The sequence below is a fragment of the Mya arenaria genome, chromosome 9 (genome assembly GCF_026914265.1).
Source record: "Mya arenaria isolate MELC-2E11 chromosome 9, ASM2691426v1".
Lineage (NCBI taxonomy): Eukaryota > Metazoa > Mollusca > Bivalvia > Myida > Myidae > Mya > Mya arenaria.
The window spans coordinates 36,492,815-36,520,154 of record NC_069130.1 but is presented as its reverse complement, the minus strand read 5'-3'; the positions used below and the strand labels follow the sequence as shown (position 1 = coordinate 36,520,154).

Here is a 27,340-nt window from a genome sequence, read left to right as displayed (position 1 = left end):
ATGGTACATTTGTACCATATTCGTTTTTGTACCAAATACGGTCCGACAAAGCGGGATTCCTTGAATTATTGTGTATGTTATGGATGTGGGTTTCCTTGAATTATTGTGTATGTTATGGAAGCGGGATTCCTTGAATTATTGTGTATGTTATGGAAGCGGGATTCCTTGAATTATTGTGTATGTTATGGATGTGGGTTTCCTTGAATTATTGTGTATGTTATGGAAGTGGGATTCCTTGAATGATTGTGTATGTTATGGAAGTGGGATTCCTTGAATTAATGTGTATGTTATGGAAGTGGGATTCCTTGAATTATCTTAAATGTTTGTCTATAATGTTTGCTGTAAGCATGAATAATATCTTCTTGAATTGTCCTGCAATTAAGCCGTATATTTCCCTGAAAATTTTAATACTAGTTAAAGATATCATTTCCATGAATTAATTATGGTTAAATTTAAGGTTTTCTTCTAATACATGGATATGCATGTTACTGTAATGTTATTTTCTTGAACAATGCTGTTCAAGAGACAGTGTTTCCTTCATATAAGCTCGATGTAGCCGAGACAGGAAATGTTACAGAAAATCTTAGTGCAGTTACATTGGTTTAAATCAAAAGCAGTAAGTTAAAGCATTTAAAAAATGAAGAGAAACTTATTATAGAAGGAATATTACGATAGGACGCCTTTTTGATAACCTGTATCACGTCCCTTTTGGTGTTTAAACATGCATCCATCTCGATTCTACACAGTCTTAACAGATATGTGATATGCTTACAAGACACTCGATGTGATACAGGATGTCAGACAAGCGTCCTAGCATACTATCCCCTATCTATCGCATGACGTTCCCTATATCCCGTGATAAACAACCAGTATGTATTATTTTATATTTGTGTAAACTAGTGTAACTTGACGTTTGATGTCATTTCGCCCTACTAACCGTACCAAAATAGAATAAAAATAAAATCTTATTTTGGGCGACATTTGTGTCATATGATGAAAAGAAATTACATTTGTTGCCATTTTATTCAACATTTTATGAAACTTGTTACGGAAAAGTCATAAAAATCTCAATGTCTTGGAACGAGCCAATTTTTGCGAATATCCATAGAAACCAGTTATATAAGACTGCTGAAGAAAAAAACAGATCACAGATTTTTTCATTTAAAGTACAAAACATGATAATGTATGCATTTTTTTTTAACCTTTACTGACGGTTTAAGCCATTAAACATTAATTTTCGAACGGAAATATGAAAATCTATGATCTGTTTTTTTGTCCGCAATCTTTTATCATTGGCTTGCAGATATTAATGCAAAAATTTGCCCTTTCCAAGACAAAAAATAAAAAAAGTTGTAAAAATGGTATATCTGTGCAGCTTCAAGCATACCAACCCTAACGCTAAGTAGCTTATATCATTAAAACAACTTCCTTCCTTAATATTGTCTTTACTAAACAAAAATGAGTTTAAAGTGATTATCATAAAGACAATTTCCTTTTATAGTCTACAAATTCTTCAGAACGTAAATATTACACAAATTATACCAAACAAAAAATGTGATCTCAGCTTACTCCTTTTATATGGTACTTAAGATGGGGCCAGCTCTTTCAATAGGAGTAAACTTAAACTATATGAAGACAAAATGGGCCCAAAAATAAAACGTGCAAGTTGAACACTTGTTGTATAAAAATCACTATCACCTTCCTTACCACAGTAACACATATAAGAGTAAAGCACATCAAAAGACAAGAAGTTTTATGACTCTGAGGACACATTTTCAGAGGGCTTTTCAGTCAACTGACTGGTTTCACATGAGTCTTGCTGTGAAGCTGAATTTTCAGTAACCAGTCCATTGTTGTCTTCTAAATTAAGACTGGCAACCTGATCTTCTAGACTGGTTTCTTCATTTGGCTGTACAGGGTTACACTGCAGGAAATCTTCCATTCCAACAGAGAATTGGGGTCGCTTGATAACGGCCTGAAACACAGAATGTAATACAGCCCATGTATAACTGTGGAATATGTTTGAGACTGTTTTTTTGTGGGTTTTTTTGTATATGCATTGTAGCTCCCTGTAGCATATCAGAACAGTAACAAGAAGTTGGAGCTCGTCTGTGCTGTTAATATCATGCCGATAAATTACAGTGTGCTGTTTTTTGATATAGATATAAGACACTTAATAGTTTTACTACATTTATTCTACAAGTGAATTACAAGTGAGTACATCAATAGTCTGAATCATACCGCCTTTCTAATACCTAGGTGCCTTTACTGGTTACTGATTTGCATATAGAGGCGGAGCTTCTATGCTCACAACATTACACAATGCTATTCATTTTTAGCAGGGCTTTTTCTGCCCATTTCGGGAAAAAGACCCTAGACATTTTGGGAAAACATGCATCATGCAATATGCCGAAATGAGGAAATTTTACAGTTAAAAGAACAAGCTTTCCAGTCTCCTGCGCATGAGGAAAATATTAAATATTAGTTTCTTTTCCCTTTCAAAAGAACAGAAAAGGCTCAAATATCAATGGCAATTAATCATGACAGATAATATTTCATACTGATCTCTGAATGTGATGAAAATCAACGATTTTTGAATTCAATTAGCCCCAAAACTTTACATCACATAATTTATTAATTAATTAATTTAATTTTAATGATGTTGAATGAACCAGTACAGGTAAAAAGACTTTCATAAAGAGATTTCTATTTTTACTTTTTGATTGGGATTTTTTCTGGGAAAAATATCATATATTTTGCTTTGGGAATGGGTCCGATAGTCGGACCCGTGGGTACTATAGAAAAGCCCTGTATATCCATGCAAGATATTGAATGTTGTACTTTGTAATATGGTAGAAAACAGTTACTTATCCCAATCCCCTATGGGATACCTATCCTACAATTGCATGTTGAAGCGATCATGTATAATCTAATTGAACTGGGGTTATAGGTGTGTTAACTATAACTAATTGTGCCGATCATTCAAAACTTTGTTTAAGTTAGCACTGTGAATGTTTTAACTTATTAATTTGACCTAATTTATGATGGGCTTACATATTTGAATATAAATAAGAACAGATGAAACAGTTGTCTCCACTTTTGTTAGAAAAGGGACAGAACACAAGTGTAATCCCAGAGAGTTAGAATTCTTCTTTAATTTTTATGACCTGAACAAAGATGTTAACTTTGCCAAAGTTCTGAACAATTGGCCCATTGTTAACTCCTTCATTAACAAATATCAGACTTTTATATGACAGTGCACAAAAATAAAAATAGTCGTCACATTTTAAGTTATTGCATACTGGCTGAGTGGCATGTCAGTCATCCTTGATCAAAATATTAATCTCTGTTTAACAACTTAAAAGTCATAATAAGGCCCGCAATTGTTTTTGTTTGTCTCTAATTTCACTGCCCCAAATAAATGGGTAGGTAGTGTAAAAAGAAAAAATGGTTCCAGTAATGATTTCGATGTAAAAAAAAATGCCTGCATCTAATAACCAGTAACAAGCTTTTGAACTTTTTTTCTGAAGTCGATTTCAGGCCAAGAGTTTATTTAGAATTATGAAGAAAGGGATGTTTACTCGGGTCATATCAATCGAGTATATACAAGTTAAAACGGCAGTTGAAGATCAGGATACGGTATATCGTAAGACGTTTATAATTTTAAAAAAAATGTTGTATGATTAAAAAGTATATATTATTTTGAATATAACAATAATTAAACATGCATATAAAAAAGCAAAGTTGGCCACTATCAAAATATTTTTTGTCAGTTTTACGATAAGGTGTGAAAAACTCGCACTGCCTTTAGACCTGTTTAACATACCAATACTACAAACAGATGCGATAATGGTCTTGTTTTTTCGCACTTTCCACGTTCTTTATTTTTTTCTGTAGGTGTTGACATTTGGAGAACAAACCCGTACAATATAAGGTTTTTGACATAACTTTTCATTCTCGACAGGTTACGATATACTGTCAGAAAGAAATCTTCCAAATTGTCGTAAAAGCTACTTTTCAGTGCCATCCAGAAACAAATGGTCACACTCAGTTCTTTTCAGTGCATATCCTAACCAAAAATGAAACATATTTTGCATTATCATGGTATGGTTTTGAAGACAACCATAGCCATTTTCAAGGATTTTTTTTTTTCCGTCACTGTCAACAAACATGGTGACCGAAATTGGCAGACAATTTTTCTATGCTTCCTTTAACCCAAAACATAGATTAAAAAACAATTCTCAGATTTTTTACGGATATTTTTGCCTGCGTCTTATACCCCCTATCGTCTTATACCCAGTCATTTAGTGGGTGTTTTAATTTGTATGGTTTATACTTTAAAAACCTAATTTAGAAGAATACTTTAAACACCATTCCCAAATGATGACAAGAATGTTCTTCAATAAAGCCTCATAAGAAAAAGAAAGAAAAAAGCCTACTAACCCTACCTGTTTTTAAAAAGGATGTAACCCTAACCAAACCATTTTTTTTGGCCTAGGTCAGGAATTGTTTAATAAAGTACGGTAGGGTCTAATCATTGTCATTCTTAAAAACTGTTTGATTTGGTCTGGATTAATGTTTACTGGAAAGATCAATGAAAACAAAACCTTTAGGCATCTTTCCATCAAGAAACTACTGAAAAGTTATACCCAGCAGGAGAAAAACCTGCATGTAAAAACATCATTTGGTTTGGGTAACCTGGACCTACATACGAAATAGGTGCTGACCCTATAGTTTTTATAGTCAGTTGGTAAATTTATGTGTGTGTATTAATATGTAGTTTAAAATCTTAAAAACCTTATACAGAAGATTACTGTAACACAATTCTCCAATGACAACAATCACGTTCTAACGTAAAGAGTAATTTTTGGGCCTTAAAAGTCATGTAAAAAAAAATGTTTGATGCAATTAAATATAAGGGTTGGGTTTAAAAATCATGGTCAGTTGAGAAACCAAACACAAACAATTGTATTATTTTGATGCTTCCTCTAAATTGATCTGCCTTACCGTCCACATGAGTGGCTGGTCCCCCACAGCCAATACGGCATCCACCAATGAGAAGATAGAGATTTCCTGTCGCACTTCCGGCTCCCCATTTTCCTCCGCCCACACAAGAACCAAGCTCGGTACCTTCCGCTCTCGGCGGAATATTTTCTCTTTCAGAGGCAGTTTCTATAAGCAAAGGGAAATAACTGAATTATATTATTTTATGATCAATAAATAGACATAACTTGGTTTTTATAAAAAAAAGTTTTAGGCCTTCCTAAAAAAGTGTGTGTTGTTTTATTGGCAATATGTGTAGTTAGTTTCAACTGATAACCTTGTATGTTTTTTTGAGTGATGACCAAAATTTTGCTCAACGCTGTTGCCAATGACAACCATATGGAGGCAGTACTTAAATATTTTTTCTTCGAAAAAAAAGACAAACTAAATAAGTGGCATAAAAGAAGAACAAGCTGATTAAAAGAATAATGAATGAATAAATATGGAAACAATGTCTAGGGTGGTGTAACATTTATGTGCTGAAACTATGAGGAGATTCTTTTAAATGCCCGACAATTAAAGAGTGGATTAATTTTTATGTTCTACTGTACCCCTAATTTGAGAAAAACATAGCTACATGTATATATCAATAATTGATTGGAAGATTTTGCAATCATCAATTATCAGCTACCATGGTCAAAACCAATTATCGACAAAACTTTTAAAGCTGCACTCTAGCAGCTAGATTGAACGTTTTGACCATTTTTTTTAACTTTTGTCTGGGAACAAGCCAATTTTTGCAACAATGCATGAAAACCAGTGATATTAAACAAATAATCAGATTGCAGGATTTCATTTTTCTTCTAAAAACTTAAGTAACGCTTTTAACCATAAAACATTAATTTTCGAACGTAAATATGAAAATCTGCTATCTGATCTTGTGTCTGCAGTCTTATATCACTGGTTGTTAAATACTAACGCAAAAAAGTGGCTCATTCCAAGACAAAAAAATAATAAAAGTTACCAAAACGGTTACTCTGTAAGAGTGCAGCTTTAACTGAGACTCACATCACAGTAGACTCTTTTTGTAACACCAAGACGCAGAACAAAGATGTCGAAGGACTTGTCCATCACACCCATAACCATGGCTCTCTCTTCCAGAGGCCCGGCCGTCTGAAAATACATGAAGAAATTATTGTAATCCTTGTGTTGTAGACAAAATAAATAGTTTTACACAACAACTGTTTGGAAATTTATTGTGTACATTATACTGTAATGGAGCTGGTATTGTAAGGATCTTGTTGTTTTTCTCACAGAATGGGAGAATATTCTGAATTTTCTATCAAATGACTCCAATTGTTCAAATTTCTTGTTAAGGATTTAATGTTCACGGTCAGCATTATCACCTATGATTAAAATTTATGTTAAATCAACATTAGCTATTGTAGTTAACTTTCAAATCATGAAAAATTAAATGGATACACTTTTGATCCGCTGTATTTCTAACAAAATTTGATTCAACTGTTTTGGCTGTGCTTTAATTTGCAATGTTGTCAACTTTTAACAAGTTCTGGACAATCCATCTGTTGACAACGAGCAATTGCCCTGAGTAGCATTAACCATCCTCACCTTAACAAATACTGAAAAGAAGAGATCACTGCTGAGGTCTCCAACTCTTTTGGCCGCTGTCTTCTTGTCGTTGGCATTGTCGGCAAGCTTGTGGATGTCTCCGGGAGATTTGCTGGGCTCCGGGCAATAGTCTGTAATGTAAAAAGGTTACATGGTATATAGGAGAAGAAAACCTCACATATGGATTTAGTTTAAAGTGGCACGTGTATTTAAAATCAATACATACATGTACAACGAACATAAATTCGAGTGATAAAGCTTTTAACTACTTACTAAATAATGCATTTATGGAAAATATTAATTACTGATAACAAGATTGATTTGTGTATTTAAAAGCTGAAAACACACAAATATTAAATGACTGGTGGTCCTAAAAGATTTACAGTGATCAACTATCGTCTGATAATGTAGAAATAATGTATTTTCTGCCCCTTTTAAATTAAACATGGTATCCTTAATAAGAACCATTGTTTTGGATTGTTTTATTTATCCTTTTTTTCTGACAACGCTTGTAATACAAGTTACATTTAACACTCTTGCTGGCACAGTATTACGGGAGACTGTCATATTGAGGTGTGGGGAAAAATTGGAGGAAACCAAATTGTTCCGCTTGGTGACAACAAACACAGCTCACTTGCACCCAGGCCGGGAATCAAAACTGGGATGTCTTTGAGAGATGCCAGAGTACAATTCGTTAACTGGACAACTAAACAGCCTTCGTTATGTTTGTTTATAAGATATTAGTAAAGGGAGCACTTCAACTGCATTTCAACACCTGTCTGATCTGTTTAAGCACTTACCTAACGATGCAGCAAGTAATCTATGAACGAGAATGTCAGGATATCGTCTTATGGGGCTTGTGAAGTGGGTATACAGTGGCACATTCAGAGCATAGTGGTGATACAAAGACTCATCGTCTATACAGCCCGTACAGAAGTAGCGCGCATTCTGAAATATACATGTCCATGTAAAAGTGAATGCATTTACAATGCTGCACAAACAAAATAAGGAATAAAAAGAAATAAATACCACAATTACTGATCATATGTAATTCGGAATGATTATAAACTTTACAAAAGGTTCAAACGTTTTTTGAATTCTTATAGCGTTCAACTTAAATCCATCATGGTAACTATCACTACCTGCATGGGTTTAGCACAGAGTGCCACTAACACCTGCATCCTGGCTGAGGCATAGTCATCATCGCCAGAGTAGTTCAACAACGAGCGCTGAAATATGAGTATACATACTTACATCATGGTGAACTAGTAACTGGACCACATAATTCAGATTTTTCAAACACTGATAGTGCTTATGACAATCTATATATTATATGCTTTCTCGAGATTTATCAGTGAAATAAAATTGATATTTTTCACTGATTTAAAATTTTAGCCAGCCCCTAGTTCCATTAAGCGAAATTCCAAGATTGGGCAGACAAATTACATCCAGTGGTTATGAGATAAAGAAAACTTCAAGGTTGAAGAACAATGGAAAATTGTCAGCATCCCTCAAAATATTAAGAACCCCATGAAGTGTATCTCATACAATTCCGCATGCGCTTCATGACGTCACAATTTTTAATATTGTAAAGTTAAAAGACCATCATCCCTAGTTTCAGTAAGTGTAAGTATTATTTACGTTACATTTCGAGCTACATATTTAATCTTCAAAAACATGTAAAAACTGCCGGCTACTGCTCTCCTACCAGTAAATACTTTCATACCTGAAAGGCCCCAGCACTGCTTGTGTCAATGTGAATACCTAACGCACTACACTGGTCACTCTGAAAGAATAAAGACACTATGCGAGCAGAGAAGTATAAACAAGAGCACTGCTGTGTGTGCTGAATGCTTGTCTGATTCCATCCTTTTATGGTTTATTTATTTCATTTATTTAATTTGATAGTGAACAGGTATTCCAGTTTGAAAGTGATAGCTTCGATAGTTTGCATGTAAGTGAACCAAGCACAAGACTTAAAAAATCAGACTAGCTAAAAATTTCAAAGTGCAAAAATACTAAAATATCCCCCACCCTCCCCCTACCCTTCCAAATGTGTGACTCAAAACCCATTTTATAAATTGAATTGCATGATCCAATTATTGTCAGTGAAAAAAATTGAAAGCATTCCAACAAAAATTGAGAATGCTCAAAATGAACCAAAATCCATCATAATTCATGTTTTTTACCCCCAAAAAAACTGGTGCATCTATAGGGTACAATGTGAAGAAGGGTATTAGATGAAAAAGTTCCCCAAGTTTCAAAAGCGATAGTTTTAATAGTTTCTATGTAAGTGATCTAAACGTAAAACTTAACCAACGCCTCCAACGACGACACCGAATGACGACGACAATAATGTGATTTTTAAAAAAAATCAGACAAGCTAAGAATTAGTGACAGCAATTTCAATATTGCAAAGGTTCATTATAATGTATTAATCAGATAAGCTTCATACCAAGTTTTCCAGCATTTTACTCTGTGGAGGTGGATGTCTTCTCAACAATGCTTTGTCTGGGAATTCCCGGTTAATTCTATGAGCTACGGCCATGTTAGCAAGCAACATAAACTCTTCAACCAGTCTGAAATACACATTACAAATTTTTCGTACCCGTTTTATTTAACATTATGCACTTGTACCTGGGCTTCTAAAATTTTGGAACCTCAATCGGTCCAGACCTGGCCAGAATCGGTCTAGATCCGGCGACCCCCCCCCCCCCCAAAAAAAAAGAAAAGAGAAAGGCCTGTTTAAAAGTCTGATCATTTAGAAATGTCACCCATTTTCTGCGACGTCTCTTCTGGCAATATTTTTCGCGATATTGCAATCCCTAAGAGGGTTCTAGAGCCACATAGTCGATTCAGATAGTCATTGATACAAGCTTAATCAAATGAGATTCTCATCGAGTTCTGCGGCATTTCTAATAAGAACGACTGCGATCGTAAATAACTGTGGCTTTCGGGAAGCGGTTGATCAGACGACAAATAGTAAAACAGTATTATGTTTTATTTGCTTAATGCATCTACAGTGGGTCAACATTTAACGGATACTCTTGAACAATAATATATATCTAGATTTATAATTGGGGCTTCAAGCTATAAGTGTGATATCGACAACGATTTTTTCATTACCGCGAATAAAAATGACGTAAGAAGCGCAGTCAGCATCCATAGTTAATCAAGCGTGTCGCTGTTGATATCCTATATATGACTAGGTTCGGATTAACAATGATTATACATAGAATTTAAAAGAACAATTTAAATTTAACAGTTTGGTAATCAACACAATTAACACATAGTTTGTTTAATTGTGTCTTCTGCGACCTACCAATACACGTGATTGGACCGATTGCAAGCGTCTGTTAATTAACAGGTAAAAATTTATTACGTTAATTAATTCAGTATTTTAATGCTTTCACGGATTAACAATGGCATGCATTTATCTTTAAAGCCGTTTTTAACCACCAATGGTTCTTTATAACAATTTAAATTTAACCGTTTTGTAATCAACAAATGGATATCATGTAATGATCGACGACGACATAGCATATTGCCATGTGAAAATATGGACCGATTTTAACACTTAATCAGGAAAGCTGCAAGCAGATAATGAACACATAGTTTAATTGTGTCTTCTGCTTATACCAAAACACATGATTGGACCATTTGCAAGCGTCTGCTAATTAACAGATAGGCTATAGAGTGATCGGCTTAGTGGAAAAAGCAGCTGGTCGCATCGGTCTGTCTGGTAACCAAGACACTTTTATGACCTATTGGATGTAGTTTTGAATGTGTGAATGACCCATGAATGTTTGCGTATTACAATTTCTACATCTTTTACTGACTTAGTCGTTTTGGACCGAAATTACAAATTTCGGACCTTTTTTATAGGTTTTTTTATACACCTTTTGAAACTGAAATCGGTCTGGCTTGGTCAAAATCGGTCCAGACCGGCAAATTGCCAGTTTTTAGAAGCCCTATGGCATACACAATATAGATGTTCATACACTGTGTTAAAAAAGGTTATTGTGCTTTTGTATCTTTAATGTAGATATGTTCTGTTAATGTTGGCATTTGTTGGCAAATGTGTCACCTTTTATACTTTTGATCACTGTAATGCCAGTTTATTTGGCAAAATAGATGCAAAACTTGAGCAACTATTATCACACCATGGTTAGTTTATGCATGACTTTTTATTAACAAAACAACTCTTGCTATAAAGCAAGAGTTGTCTGCTTTGATTCAAATATGCATATTTTCACTGGACATATGTATTCACAGTTTCATATGAATATTATTGAATGGTTGAAGTTACAGCCAAGTTTAAGTTTATGCTTGACTTTCTACGATATCATGGGACGTAACATGACAATTATAAAGCCAGAGTTGTGGGCCTTGCTACACAATAGTGTATTGTTACTAGAAGCATGTTTACCAAGTTACATTTGAATATCTTTTTTTGATTTTGATTATAAGTAAGGTTAACGTCTTTTCAGTATGATGAACCTGCCAACACAAAGGTTATGTAAATAACTTCACTTTTTTCTTCTCAAAACATAAGAGCTAAAAAATAATATTATCACTTCACCTGCCAAACTTCTGATGCTCTGTTGTCAGATTAAAGAGAACAATTTATGCTGAGATATTTCAGGATGAATACTTTAAACTGACCTATTGCTATCCCTCTGCTGGTAGACAGTGTAACCATTGGGCATCCCTGTCTCTGAGTCCAGACTGTACTGTAGCTTCACCTGGTCTAGACGCAGAGCCCCACTATCAAACCGACCCTTTCGAAGGTTCAACGCTATCTGCAAGTAAAAATAATATATTGAGGTTAGTTGTGAATTTCCAAATATATCTTTATTTAAACTTATGTAACATTTCTTTAAATTTTTAAATATCTTATTTGCCAACATTTTCTGGTCTGACGTGAAGTGTTCTGTTATGATCAAGGGGAAGTAACTACAATGAATTTTAAAAGTAGTTCTGAAAGTTAATATTTTCACTCCTTATTTTGCAGTAATTGATATTTTCACTGTTGTTATTTCACTGATAAAAAACTCCATATTTCATCGAAAGGCATGAAATACTGCTCAATTTTCATAGCACTGCTACTATTCTTCAAGTGTTATCTTCCTATTAATATACAAGGGGTTAATGCGTAAACAGAACACCCTAATCCTGTCTGTTATTCGACAATCTATAACCCGGAATTTTTTAATAAAAATCTACCTATAATAACACACCCATATCAATAAAAATCATGTGTAATAGTTTTCAAACAGCCCAAAAGCACAAATTGAAGGATTGAAAAAACAGGATATAGATGAAAATAAAGACTGTCCACCATTTTAAAATATATGAAGCTTATAAAAAATCAGTTAATAATCAGTCAAAAGGCTAAATTTAACCTTTACCTAGTATATGTGAAATCTTTATATGCAAGCCACCAACCTTGTGCAGGTTGAGCACTCTCTTCTTGATATCCTCCACAGTGAAGCCCTCTGATATTTGTGGCAACTCCTCGGGTTTCCAGGCGCGGTCAGGCTCCTCAATAAAGCCCTGGGCGTGGTCATAGGCAAGCTTTACACAGGAGCGGATGATTGAACGCCCAAACCATTCCTCTTCTATCTAAATGCAAAGTAGACTTTATATATTACATTGATCAGGAAGAGTGGAGCATGAATGAATAGTTATTATATGAAGATTCATGGGGGGGGGGGGTCATTTGAAGATATTTTCAATGGAATCAATGAACAAAAGAGTATTTCAGATATTATCAACTTATTACATCATATGAACAGTGAGATCATATTAAACATACATGTAGGAAAATGATTAAGAAATGACTTGAGGTATTACATATTATATAAATACTGGCCCAGAACTACAACTCCTACACATATACACCCTAACTTACCTCGCCTTGTTCAGTTATGGTCCATTGAACACTGAAGGTCAGTCTGTCCTCGTCCGGGTTCAAACTACACAGCTTTTCACAAAGAAGTCTTGGCAACATTGGAATCACCTGTACAAAGATATTTGCAATCATTTCAAGAGTTGTAAATTATAAATTGAATCTCACTTTCTGTTAGGCCTAAATAAATATACCTGTGACTGAGGCAATCCAACCTTACCCGGCAAAACCCGGCAACCCTAGTTCTTTTTGACCACAGATAAAAATAATAATTTATTAGTTATGAAATCTGTTCGTCTTAATTACAATAAAAAAGTATTAATTATTCTATCAACAATATAATGAAACATCATGGTCAATCATGTGTGACTTACATTGCTGTTTTGACTAGTCTTAAAAAACAAAAAAAACAAGCATATTTTAGACCACTGCCTTAAACGGAGATTATTATTTTAAAGGCTTTACAAATATACATAGTGAAACAAGACATATCTTACAGAAAATCCCTTTACACCAATTAAAAAATATAAAAACAAGAGATGTTTGTCAAACATTATGCCCCCTGAGCGCCAAGTTGCCAGAAATATTTGGACAATTGAATGAAATATGCATGGACTGAAATGACAGCTGATTTGTCATTGGATGCATATGAGGCAGGTCATCTACTGGTCATACCTAATCTTCATGTCAAGTTTGATGACCATAGGTCCGGGAATTGTTGAGTTATCACTCGGACAAGCTTTGGTCTTCCAACAGACCGACCGACATGTGCAAAGCAATTATATAACCCCTCTGCTTCGAAGGGGGGCATAATTAAACTAGATGTTCACTGAAAACTGATACTTCAACTCATGCATTTAGTGACATATAAATTTCTACTGTCTACTATATAAGAAAATAAAATATGGACAATCAGAAAACCTTTTTTCAGCTTACAGTCACACTGACCTTGACCTTTGACCCACTGACCTCAAAATCAATAGGGTTCATCTGCTGGTCATGACCAATAAGCCTACCTAGTATGAGGTCCCTGGGTCAAAGCGTTCTCAAGTTATTGATCGGAAACCGTTTTTCATGTTAAGGTCACACTGACCTTGACCTTTGACCTCAAAATCAATAGGGTTCATCTGCTGGTCATGACCAATACACCTACCAAGTATGAGGTTCCTGGGTCAAAGCGTTCTCAAGTTATTGATCGGAAACCGTTTTTCATGTAAAGGTCACACTGACCTTGACCTTTGACCCACTGACCTCAAAATCAATAGGGTTCATCTGCTGGTCATGACCAATAAGCCTACCTAGTATGAGGTCCCTGGGTCAAAGCGTTCTCAAGTTATTGATCGGAAACCGTTTTTCATGTTAAGGTCACACTGACCTTGACCTTTGACCCACTGACCTCAAAATCAATAGGGTTCATCTGCTGGTCATGACCAATACACCTACCAAGTATGAGGTTCCTGGGTCAAAGCGTTCTCAAGTTATTGATCGGAAACCGTTTTTCATGTAAAGGTCACACTGACCTTGACCTTTGACCCACTGACCTCAAAATCAATAGGGTTCATCTGCTGGTGATGACCAATACACATACCAAGTATGAGGTCCCTCGGTCAAAGCGTTCTCAAGTTATTGATCGGAAACCATTTGGTATTCCGACCGACCGACCGACAGACAGACAGACCGACCGACCGACCGACATGTGCAAAACAATATACCCCACTTTTTTCAAAAGGGGGCATAAAATATATGTTCTCCCACCTCACAAATATGCCGTACAATTACTCAGACTAAATTTTGATTTTCTTCACCAATTTATCCCTTGAACACAAACATATGTAGTTGTTATAAGATGTAGATGTAACAGATTTTTCAAACCTCCAATTACCTTATGAACTAGGTAGACACTGGTGGACCTAAGCCCCGCTATGTTGTCTAATACTGTGCCTTCCTCCACAAAGTAGCTCACATCTGCTATGTGCACACCAACTTTGTACCGACCTGCAACAGGTTGGAGCATAACACTAATATATAGCACACAATATGAAGGTTTCAGTATTAAAGTTTAAGACACAATATCAAGGTTTTAAAAAAAAGGTTTAAGCCACAATATCAAGGTTTACAGGGAGAACGTTTAAGACACAATTTTGTGAAATATTAAATCAGAAAGTGTGAAGTACAAAATGCCTAAATTATTTAAAGAGAATCATTACTGACATTTTCTTAAACCAAGACTGATAATAGGTAATTCTGTCAAATATCAAAACATATATTTCGAATATTAAAACATGTAATTTTGTCTCATATCAAAACATGGATCCACTTGTTATGGTATAAAGCACCCACCATTTCCCAAGTCCTCACAGGACAGGGCGTCATCAAGATCACGTGCTGTGGCCGGGTCAATAGTAAATATACAACACTTGCGAAAGTCTTCTCGCTCTTCAAATTCTTCTTCCGGAATGCTCCACGGCAAGTTTTGGGGCAGACAGTCTATGGCCTGGAATAATTCATTTGAAAATAAAAATGTATTGTAAATTACCATCTTTAAGCTCTGTTTTACTAATGGACCATGTCTGTTTGTATAGAAGAGAGTCTATGGCCTATATGTATTCCATAAAGACAAACTGTAAGTATAAAATATTGGTGGAAATCATTCTCATATTCATATTCAATGTCTTTCTATGACCTACAAGTTTTGCATCTTTAAACTCTCAACAATAACACCATAAGACCTAGAAAATAAAAATTATCTTGGCTTTAATTGTCGAAGAAGCAGATTAGCTAGAAAGTCATACCTGTTGTGGAAATTCCTCAAAGTCCACTCCATTCTCGATCAACATTCCCTCTGTCTCGGGCTCTATCTCTCCTGCCTCCCCCAGACTACGAGCCAGGCGCCTATTAAATAAACACACCAACTATTTTATTCTAAGTAGTAGATCTGTTGTCTAGTGGATATACATTGGATTGACAACTAATGGGCCTCAGGTTTGATCCCCTGTCTGCCCACTCAATATATTGTCTTACGGGAGGGACTTGAAACGGGGGACTCATGTGACAGTGCTTTAGTGCTATAGACTAGACACATTAAAGAACCAGGGTAGCTATAACCAGAGTTACATTTTGTATACACCTTTTCGGTTCACTTCAGATTCACTTATTGCTTCAACAGGGATTTGAATTTATCTGGGGGGTTTTGAAACCTATGGGATATCTTATGTTTTTACCAACCATTTAGAGATTTTACAGCCATTCTGAAATTTGCCAAGTAGACTAGGACATAATCAAAGATTGCAGTTATTTAGATTTTAACCCTTTGGGTACACCTTACCCATAAGCCATCATAGAGCCAACTCTCCAGTCAGTAACTAGCTCTTTAATTAGAGCCCTTCAAGCAGGCCTTACCCATCTGCCATCATGGAGTCCACCCTCCAGTCAGTGACACGCCCCACATACAAGGTTCTGGAGTGGTCCTCTGGCCTCTCCAGGAAATCTGGAGAACAAACAGAAGTGAAATGGACTAACATCATCTCAATATAGTGAACATTTGTGGGTAGTTATTTAAAAATCCTTTAACAGGTTTAAGAGATAAGGAGCAGACAAGAAATATAGTTATATTATAAACATGACCTTTGACCACTAAGTGTGACCTTGACCTTGAACTGGTTATAACAAGCGCTCTGCACATTATCTCAAAATGGGGAATATTTTGGGGAATTATTAAAAAATCCTTCAAGCGGCTCATGAGATATGGAGCAGACAGAAAATGTAGACAAATGAACTTTGTGTGACCTTGAACTTACTTTGTTGTAACATGCACTCGGCACATCGTCTTAATATGGTTAACATTTCTCAATAGTAATTTCAAAATTCTTCAAGTGGCTCAAGAGATATATGGAGCAGAAACAAAAATATGAAATACAGACAAATGACCTTGGTCATCTAAGTGTGACCTTGACCTTAAACCGAACTGGTTGTCACATGCACCCTGCACATGGTCTCAATATGGTGAACATATGTGGCCAATTCTTTCAAAATCCTTCATGCTGCTCACAAAATATGGAGCAGACACTAAATTTTGTCATGTTTTATTGTTACCTTTACCTTGAGCCAATGTGGTTTTATCATGCGCTCGGCACATCATCTCAATATGGTGAATATTTATGGCCAGTTATTTCAAAATCCAAAGGGTAAATGCAGAAACTGACAGTCTCAATATGGTGAACATATGTGGCAAGTTGTTTTAAAACCCTTCAAGAGGTCAAAGAGATATGGAGTAGACAAGATTTGTGACTGACAGACAGCTCGGGCAAAACATTATGTCTTCCCTTTTATGCAGGGAGAAATTCATCATAAAGTAAGACACTATGGACTCAATGGAGACAACATAAGCTGTGTTTTTCAAACCAGTCTGGCATTCTTAAGGGACAATCATTTATAAACTTACTTTACAATTATACTTATCTTTACATTCATTTCACTCAAGTCAAAGGAAATTGTTGCTGACTAACTTTTTGACAAAAACCTTCCTCTATATCTAATTGATATGGCACTTTAATCGAACAACGACTAATTAATTCATTACCTACTTTGTTTAAAAAAAATATTTTTTATTGAGTTCAAGACATAGTGTATCTGTTCAAGCAAGGTTATCATGTGACTTGTAAGTTTACCCACTAGGTTTAATAGTTATGAATATTTATATCACGTGGTTCAGAGTCTTTTCACTTAAATACCTTTAGGGCAATCAGTTATGGGTATCATCATCCTGGGCATGCGATGGTCGTTGGGTGCAAACATTGCATACCCACAGTATTTGTCCAGCATGGGCCGAATCTGACCCGTACACGCCCTAGAGTGCTTCTCTTCTATGATCGCCACCACCTGGTAAAGAAAAATGAAAAATGAAAAGAATAATTTTAAATATTTAAGACAGATTTAATATTTACACCAAAACTTTTTGTGTAAAATGTCTACCTGAAGTGAAACAATACCACCCGTAGAAAAGACTTAAGCAACTTGTAACCTCCTCATTAAAATCCATAAATGGTGTAATGAAGTACCGTAAATCTCCTATTCGATGCTACCCCTATAGACATGCAGGCATTTTCATGGGTCTATTTTCCGATTCTGTGACTTGAACAATGCTTCTCTTAACTCAAAACTTGCAATTTGTTCTTTTGAAATGCTTAACATTGATTTCAACTGGTTAAAGTGCATCTGCTGATTTCATGCATATAAACCCTTAATCTATCATATAATTTAGGAAATACACCATGGGCGTTGATTTCTTATTCATGCCGAAAGTTGTGTATTAATATATTGAAGCCAAAAGTTCAGAAAACCATTTTGTTCATTTACACACCAGTAGGTGTATACAGCTATGCTGTAGCAGATACTGATTGCTGATTGGTCAGTCGCTGGCATTTGACTCTGCCCTATGTCTAGATGTTTGGTAATTTTGACAAGCCCAGTCAGCATTTGATATTTATGACACTGTACATGACTGATTATCGAAAAAAAAGGGGATTTTAAGAAGTTAGCTGAATGGAAAAATGGTTCTTATCTAGCTCACAGGATTCTTAGACATATGCCTGGCCCATCTAATAGGACATTCACAGGACGCAAATTCAAATATATCAACAGAGAACTAATTGAAAAGCATCTAGATACAATATTTTTCTCGCCAACTTTTATTTTAATTTTTCTGACCTTGCCCGTTCTCTGTAGCATCTGACGATATTGTTCCTTCCCTTTATCAGACCCAAAATGCTTCTTCAGTGGACTTTCCACTGACATCACATCGTTCAGACTTGTATATCTCTTAGATGGACTAAAATTACATTCCTTTGACTTTTCTCCCTTTGAATGCCTCTCCTTTTTAGGAGTCTTGCTTGGTGTACTACTTCCTGTTTTTAACTTTTGGTCGGAATTTTCAACAGTCTGACTAGAAGTGTCTGGTTGATTTGCATCAGCTTTGCCTTTATCAGCTATTTCAATTATTTCTTCAGCTTCAATTAACACCTCATCGTCTGAATGTACTTTTTCATGGGCCTTTAGGTCAAGTTCATAGCCTGCCAGTTCCTCTTTGTTAAACTGAAAAGAAACAAGCATTATCATTATAATTAGGATGATTACACATGGCTGGCAATGAACCATACCAATGACAATGCCCAAACAAGGGGCATAACTCATTAAAATTAAACCAGAGCTGTGCACCTTGCTGAATAAGTGAAGATTGTCTTTGCAACATGGGTAACAAGTTTCATTTTAAAATCTTGGACATTTTTGAAGGTTTATCTTTGCAAGAGCACGCTGACACCAAGACAATCACTATTCTAACAATCTAATAAAGGGATTATATTGTGTCCATATGTAGTAGCACATGGTTGCTTAATATGGATTACTTGAACATCTAAGCCAATAACCCCCCCCCCCTGACAACTACACTATTGATAAGGCAGGGCAATAGCCCAATTGGCTTCATGTTAATTCTTAAATATTTCAACTTGTTTTATTCATTATATCTATCAAGCATTTGCAGTTCAATGTAAGAATAAAACTAGAAGAGCCCCAATGCGGCGAAACCAGGTTTTTGTTATGGGCAATCAGAAATTATAGCCAATTAATTTGTTGTATGAGCAAGTTCAATCTGCAGCTTCATATAAGCTATATTCACACTAAGATTCATCACTATCCATCAATTCTAACTAAGTTGTTGGGCAGAAAAACATTTTTCTATTTTTAGGAACAGTGACCTTGACCCCACCTCCCAAGCTAGCTCTTCACATAAGCTACCTTCGCTCTAAGTTTCATCAATATCTATCAATGCTAACTAAAGTTATTGGGCAGAAACCATCTTTCTATTTTTAGTAACAGTGACCTTGACCCCACCCCCCTCAAAATAAATTCCAAGCTTGCTCTTCACATAAGCTACTAGTACCTACACACAAAATTTCGTCAATATCTATCAATCCTAACTACATGTAAAGTTATGGGCAGAAACCTACACACCAACTTTCGTCAATATCTATCAATGCTAACTAAAGTTATTGGGCAGAAACCATTTTTCTATTTTTAGTAACAGTGATCTTGACCTTAGCCCCACCCCCCTCAAAAGCAATCCCAATCTAGCTCTTCCCATAACTGCCTACACACCAAGTTTTATCAATATCTATCAATGCTAACTAAAGTTATTGAACAGAAACCAATGTTTGACAACCGCCCGCCCCCCCCCCCCACGACAACCTCATTCTAATAACCCGGTTTTCGTTGAAAATCTGGTTAAAAAATAGAATAACATTAAGTGTAAACTGTTCTCAATGTTACAGCCTTGTCAAATTACCAGTTAAAGCAGCATACGCCGAGGGTCAGACATTAAGAACAATGAATATAATATATATATGTAATAATATATTAGAGTGAGCATCTAAGTCTGGACATGCAAAAGGATCTGTGTTTAGCAAATTTTTCATTTTGAGAGTCTTATTCAGAATCACTTTGGAAGGTATCCTTACCTTCCAATCTCCCTCGCCAAATATCTCCACGGCAACCACATCCCCATTAAGGGCCCGGTTACGGTGCTTGAATGACCCAATCAAGATGTCGGACACTCCATCCTGAATTATATGTGGAATCATATTGAGATATAGAACTTTCTAATTAAATAACTTTTCATATAATTGATTATTTATCTTACACAAATTTAGTAACATTTGTCATGTACACCATATAATACATTTAAAGATTTTTAATTGATGGCTTATGTCTAATTTTTTCCTGACACAAACGCCAACAATGATGAGATCACAACACCACCAAAGATATAAAAATACCATGACCTTTTCTTTGAAAAAAATAATAATTGTGAGACAAACTAATTTTTTTTTATAATTTTCAATTCCTTAGTACAGTATATAAAGACATTCAGTACATCAAAAAAGACTTAAAACTATTAAATACTGCAAAATCATTTTTATTCATTGACATGAAGTCTCGTTGATTGTGTGAAAATCTCTAGTTTCATGGCCATTAAAATTCTTTGATTTTCTATTTTAGATTGAAACAAACAAAACATAGTGCATTGGATACAAGTTTTCGTGGAATCTTGAATTCGTGGATTGTCCATCCAACAAAAACTTAAATTTATGATTTTACAGTAAGTTAACCAATTTTCACATATGCATGTGCCAAAATCTTAACTTTGTACTTACTGGATGGGGGACATACCCTTCCTCATAATTCTTGGGGTTGATTCTGATTGGCCCCTGAAAAGGTGTGAGAGTGTAATACTATTAGGTCAGAGAAAATACCTCAAGTTCAAAATTTTAGCTTCCTTAAACAATTTCCTGAACTGTTCTTTTCTAGTGATTTATATACAATGTTAAATTTCATACAATTAATTAGTTAAAATTGTGTGCTTTAAGTCAAGTTTCATTAACAAAGTACATTCCAACATGACAAAAACTATTAATCGTATAAGAAATTATATCAATTTTAATGCCGAATATCAGCTGTTTGCTTTAGCAAAAATTCATCCGATTTCCCCCATTTCTTTATCCTTTTCCCAATAATAAAAAAATAATTATCCTTTAAATTGCAGTTCTGGGATGAAAGTGGGCAGGATGTTTGGAAAAACCATTATAAATAAGCATGAGTAGAAAAATAAATATTTTTTCACCATGCTCTTATTTTCCCAATTTTGGGACTTATCAAGCTTATTTTCCCAATTTAATGACTTATCAAGCTTATTTTCCCATTTTTAGAACATATCAAGCTAATTTTCCCAATTTTAGGAAATGTCAAGCTTATCTTTCCAATTTTAGGACATATCAAGCTCATGTTCCCAATTTTAGGACATATCAAGCTTATTTTTCCATTTTAGTACTTAAAGAGCCTATTTTTCCAATTTTGGGACATATCCAGCTTATTTCCCAATTTTGGGACTTATCCAGTTAATTTTCCCAATTTTGTGACCTATCCAGTTATTTTTCCCAATTCTGGGGCCTATCCTACCTTATTTTCCCAATTTAGGAACTTATCAAGATTATTTTCCCAATTGAAAAGCCACAGGCAGTAGAATTATTAAAAAAAAATCACTGATGGAAACATTTACTTCAACTAGTATGCCTCTCTTGAGACCTGCTGAAACCTCCTCCCTCGGCAAATACTCAGTGAAAACATTCTGAAATGGGGAAAACAGTAACAACCATTAGATATCTTATAAATTCAGAACCAGTACACTTGTAATGTATGTATGTTAAATCATGCAAGTTTCCCAGTCCATAATCAATTATCAAGAAAAGGTGATTTCATATATTTTAATTATAAACTAATACTTATTACTATATATTTTTAAATGATGAAGCCTCTTTTTCTTATGTCTGATAATCTGAATAAGAATGTGTTGAAATCTGAGAAAAACATTCCTCTCAATACCTGTCTCTTTCTCTGTCGCTTCCCTTGACTTTTAGCTACAGCACCTTGGCCTTGATCTACAGCTTGACCTTTGTTTTGAACTTGACCTTTGACCTCTGGTTGGCTTGATGTCCTTTGACCTTTGTATTGTTGACCTTTCCCATGATGTGAACTGTAATGCTGATCTTGCTTACGCCAATTCGGATTGTCCGATTTCCTTTGATTGTCAGATTTCCGGTACGTCTGACCTGTCTGTGACCTTTGACCTTGACCGGCATTTGACCTTTGAGCTGTGTGAGAGTCTTTGACCTCTGTATTCACATCAAGGTCTAGGCCATCATCATTAACATGGAAAGTTTCACCCTCTTTAGGCCTTTGGCCTTTTTTACCCCTTTGGCATTGACCTGACATCTGCCCAGGTATATATCCCTGTAAAAAGGCTTTCTGTGCTTCCTGGCTCTGTAAGACAAGATCATGTTTATTTTAAGTCAGCAAGTTTTAAACAATACGAGACTGTTAATAGGAAAATATCAGTACATACGGTAAACCATTTTCTCATATTTTAATTGGGATGCTAAAAATTTCCCTAGTCGATAGTATAAATGTTGCATGAATATAGTGTTCTAAGGCACTCACTGTACCTGTACTTTTTAGGAAAAACAGACCACAGCCCTTTGAATAGTGGGGATTTGAAATATAAAGGGAAGGTTTAAACAATATTTTTTTATGAAACCTTCATTCCTGTTCCTATATCAGGGATGTTAAAGCTTGGTCACAAAATCAATTGAAAATGGGGTCAACCCAATTAAGCTTACGAAATGTTATTTATTTAATCAATTTAAAAAATTTCCAACCATTCCCAACACATTTTAAATTGAACATTTTCCACCAAAACAGCTGAAATCAGTTGATCAAATTTAGATTTTCATGCCTACTGTGTATGCATCACTGCACAATTTTTATGCTCATACTGTTTCTAGGCAAACAATTTTCGGACTGTCTCCTCAGAGTGAAATTTTGATTCACTGGTGTAAAAAGATACATTATTGTGGCGAACTGTAGTCCAATTTTGTATCTAAAAATACCGTAGTAAAATGTAGTCCCTGTTTTTTTTAACATTTTCTTATTCATAAATGTTTTTTTTTTCATTATGAACATAAAACAGTTCAATTTCATAAATCAGAAGTTTGGTAAAAACAATAGAATTCAAGGCATAAAACAAATCATTTATACTGAACCTTTGAGATCATCATGTCAAAAGCGCGACTAAGCTGCTGGTATCCTCCCTTGAGAACGACCTTATCCAATGGAGAATTGAAAGGGGGCACTGTGATTGTTACCCCTGAAAAAGAAATATGATAAAAAAATCTTAGCAACTGTAAGAAAGAAAACAAAAAAGAGCAAACATCCATGTTTATCAGTTTTGTTTAAGTAAAACTTGAGCTGTTACAGAAGTGAGGAATACCCCCGAATGCTGCCTGGACACAGGAATGGCAAATAATTTCTTTGAGAATAGGCACTTATCATGATTAACCACGCAAAAAACTGCGAAAGTCATATGTGTCATAAACCATGAGATACATCAATAAGTAAGATTCAATGCATTGTACAAATCGATATAAATTTTCTTTTTTTCTTGCAATTGTATAATCTGGTGTCTTGTCCCTTAAAAACCAGAGGTACAGGCCTCGCTGAACATGTGCACATAGTATCTTTGTATAAATTTATTTCAATATATAGCTAATAAAATAGGAAAAAAATCATGTAACTAATTTAATGTTACAATTAAAATTCTACATAGAATTCCCCTGCAGAGTCCATAAGCTCATACTGATATATATTTTTCAAATCATATACCAAAGTGTCATCAAATCGGCATGTAATTAGCACTCTAAAAATACCTGTAAGTTTTAAAATGTCGCTCAAGTGCTGACCCTGTGGTCCGACCACAAACATATGTTCAGCTTTAGGCACACTCACTTCCATTGTAGTCTCTTCATGAACAGGGAGGGCTGGCTTCAAAAACAAAAAGAAATGTTAATCTTATTCTGTATTCTTGGAGGGTTGTTCAAGTATGTGACAGAGCTACCAGTATACACTGGGAACTGATTAAAGTGACGCTCATACTTAAAATCATAAACAATTACACATGTTTAACAAACGTAAATGTTGAGTGATAAACCTTAAACTACTAACTAAATAAGGCATTCATGGCAAATTTTACTTACTGATAACAAGAGAGTAACAGTTTATTTACAGTAATAGCTGAAAACTCACAAATATTAAATAACTGGTGGGTCCTAAAAGATTTACAGTGATCAACTATCGTCTCATAAAGTAGAAATACCGTGTTTTCTGCACCTTTCTCTCAAATTAAACACAGTATCTTTCATAAGAATCCTTGTTTTTGATATTTATTCATCCTTTTTGGTAAATTAAAACAAAATCTATCATTTAATCCAAAAATCTATTACAGTAAACAAGTTTATGAAAAGGTATAAAGAAAGCCTTTGGCAAGCTTCTCCACAACAAGTTTCATAAATTTTTGGCAACAAAAGTAAGATTGTATTTATCACATGATGCAGTTGTAGCCCAAAATGAATATCATATTCATGAACAGTATTACTGAGTAATTAAAAGGAAGCTAAAGCAGTAGGGCAAAAGGAAGTCAATCTTTAAGAGAAAACATAATAGTTGTATTATACTCGAAACAAGTAATGTCACCTGATAATAACAGTTTATGTTAGAAATTGACTGCATGTAGAGAAACACACATGTAAAACAATTTTTAAAGAATAGCTTTACATGTATGCATCTGGGCAAATAAAAGTACAACACTTTAAAGCACCAACCATTTGAGCCTGAAGGTCATCTGTTGACCTCCCCTTGCCCTTCAGGGGTCGGCCAGAACTGCCTGCAGGGCTGCTTTCTGATGATACGTACAGGTACATATAATTTTAGAAAATTTAGAACATACATGCAGAAAATATCTTACCTGTAAATAAAGGACATCGCAAGAGAGGTCATTTTATATGGAATTGATTAAATGAGTTTTCTATAATTGATGAAAAATACAAGCTTTGGCGAGTTTTTCAAAAGTTTTAGAAAATTTTAGTAATTCTATACTTCTATATTCTAGACCATGAATGTTCTATACTATACTTTACTATAAATACTAATGTGCCAATTTACAGTGCTAAATAAAAGGTGGCAATATAGCTCAGCCATTTTCAAAGCGATTTATTTATGACTTAATGTCGCTTTTTTATAGTTATTACACAAGTTATAAATTAAAAATAACTAAATGATGTTATGTCAGGATAGCGACGTCATTTTTGATAGAAGTAGGGATTAAACCCAGACAAATTTTTGTCAAAATTTGATCCTTTGCTTTGGCTTTACTTGATTATGGTTTTCAGAAATTGATTAAAGTAAACAATAACAAAATATTGTGGGGTTTATGCCAATGTCCCTTGGTACATTCTGGCATTAAAGGGACAAGACACCAGATGATAAAATGGCAAGAGAAAAAGAAAATGGCCAAAAACTTACATAAAATTGATATTGTTGTATGTATCACATCACTTACAACACATGCATCTTTTACTTTTTTTTCAAATGTTTCCATTTCAAAATTTACTGGGGTTGTTTACCAAGTGAATCCCTGTAAGTTTAAAAATAGCATCGGTATGTTTATCTGTACTCATAATCAGGTATGATTTAAACTGGGAAACCATTATTATTATTGGCCTCCTATTTGCTCCCATAGAAAAATCTATGCGTGTTTTGATGACATACTATTCTTTCAATAAAATGTATACGATCACATTTTATATAATAAATGGTAGTAATATTAGAAAACCTGTCTGTGAAAGGCTGGCTCCTGTGGATATTTCTGCTTCTTCTTCTTGCCCTGTCTGTTTCCACTGTCTGGTCTACTGTCAACTCTCTCCCCCTGGGGGTGGGAGTACAAACACAAACATTTGATAAATACATGTTAGTCATATGATCAGGGGGTGTATCCATAAAGCATCTACCTGTGTAAGACAAAAAATTAAAGTCAAATTAAAATGTAAAATCTCTTATTCTATCTAACTTTTATTTTAAATCCCACTACTTTTCATGAAATTTATTCATATGGACAATTTTCTTGCTTATTTTCATATATTTGTTGGATGGAAACTGATAAGTTTTTTTTAAAAACGGATTAAAAAAACACACAATTTTCTTCTTCACTGAAAGTTGAAGCACAATGTAGGCTGCTTTATGAATGCAGCCCTAGAAAAAAACTTAAGCAAGATTTATACTATTGAACAGAACAAGTGCGCTATGTGAAATTGCCAACTAGACCATTGCGTTAAAATTATATTAAATACTATATAATGGAATGGTTTAATCATCTTACTAATTCTGGATTTCCATCTTTCTGTTGTTTGTACTTCTGTTTCTTGCCTTGGCCTGGCTGGTTTGGTAGCTCTTGAAAAACAAACTGAAAAAAATGAAGGCATAAAGGCCATAAACAGTTGTTTTGATGCCATCAAATTTAAAACATTTCTGAAAACATTGGAGCAAAAATATATACATCAAAAGTAAGTCAAGACATGAAATTGTCAATTATGACATAAAAAGACATTGATAAGAAGACTTTGAGGAAAAAAGCTGCAGCAGTATTCAAACTTGGGCATACAAGGGCAGCAGTTGAGGACCAGATTTATTACACCACTAAAGACAGATAAACCTTTTTGTGTAGCTTATAAACTAAATTGTGGCATCAATTATCAACATTAAAATGAGTTGAGAACATTAAATTGTTTATTGTCATTGATTAGTGTTCTTTAATATACATAATTATGCAAAGAAATATATTTTTTGTTGAAGTATTTACTATCAGGTATTACCGTATGCGAAGCCTTCAAGAGGCCTTATTCAAACTGCTATTTATATCTTTATGCATAAATATAAACCAATATGCTTGCCAGAACAATGAGTGCTGCTTTAAATAAGTACTGTTCTCTATGAACCCCATGTGGCCCCATTGCGGAAAGTGAATTTATTTATATTAACAAAATAATTTCGTGAACACTAGCCATGTTCTAATTTAAAATAATGAATTGTTCAATTCCCCTTCAACTAGTTTTGTTCTAAGGCCTAAAAAAAATATGTCCGTTTTGGGAAACCCGACCCTACCTATAAAAATGCGCCGACCCTAACTATTTTTTTCCGTTTCTGAGCAAAAAAGTTATTCGTTAGCGAATAGAGAGGTACGAAGGGCGGATAAATGCAGATTTTAATCAGAATTATTGTTTATATGATAAAACAAAGTCAGGCAATGACAGTAATGTAGCAAAGACTGCCATGTGCAAGAAAACACTCTGAACTTACGACAGATTTTGAAAAATAATAATA

General features: G+C 34.7%; 1 protein-coding gene across 1 annotated transcript; it reads right to left on the bottom strand.

Moving 5' to 3' along the window:
- Positions 1-56: 56 nt before the first annotated feature.
- On the bottom strand, positions 57-26,471 carry LOC128245310 (DIS3-like exonuclease 2). The gene is made up of 25 exons (XM_052963436.1): positions 26,340-26,471; positions 25,797-25,889; positions 23,836-23,950; positions 23,173-23,276; positions 21,956-22,393; positions 21,633-21,701; positions 20,731-20,784; positions 20,035-20,136; positions 18,230-18,613; positions 17,254-17,401; positions 15,923-16,010; positions 15,316-15,415; positions 14,864-15,017; positions 14,406-14,518; positions 12,527-12,634; positions 12,061-12,237; positions 11,278-11,414; positions 9,068-9,191; positions 8,339-8,398; positions 7,755-7,841; positions 7,413-7,560; positions 6,613-6,743; positions 6,052-6,156; positions 5,008-5,172; positions 57-1,975 (listed from the first exon to the last, which is right to left on the bottom strand). Exons 3-25 carry the CDS (start codon positions 23,918-23,920, stop codon positions 1,754-1,756), a joined length of 3,303 nt encoding a protein of 1,100 aa, XP_052819396.1. The 5' UTR covers positions 23,921-23,950; positions 25,797-25,889; positions 26,340-26,471; the 3' UTR covers positions 57-1,753.
- Between the last annotated feature and the right edge of the window lie 869 nt (positions 26,472-27,340).

Coding starts and splice junctions, on each gene's coding strand:
- LOC128245310 (XM_052963436.1), bottom strand. CDS start 23,920: ATGGAAGTGAGTGTGCCTAAAGCTGAACATATGTTTGTGGTCGGACCA. Junction 21,702..21,955: donor AGCGACAGAGAAAGAGACAG/GTATTGAGAGGA, acceptor TCCCCATTTCAG/AATGTTTTCACTGAGTATTT. Junction 1,976..5,007: donor ACCAGCCACTCATGTGGACG/GTAAGGCAGATC, acceptor TCTGTGTTTCAG/GCCGTTATCAAGCGACCCCA.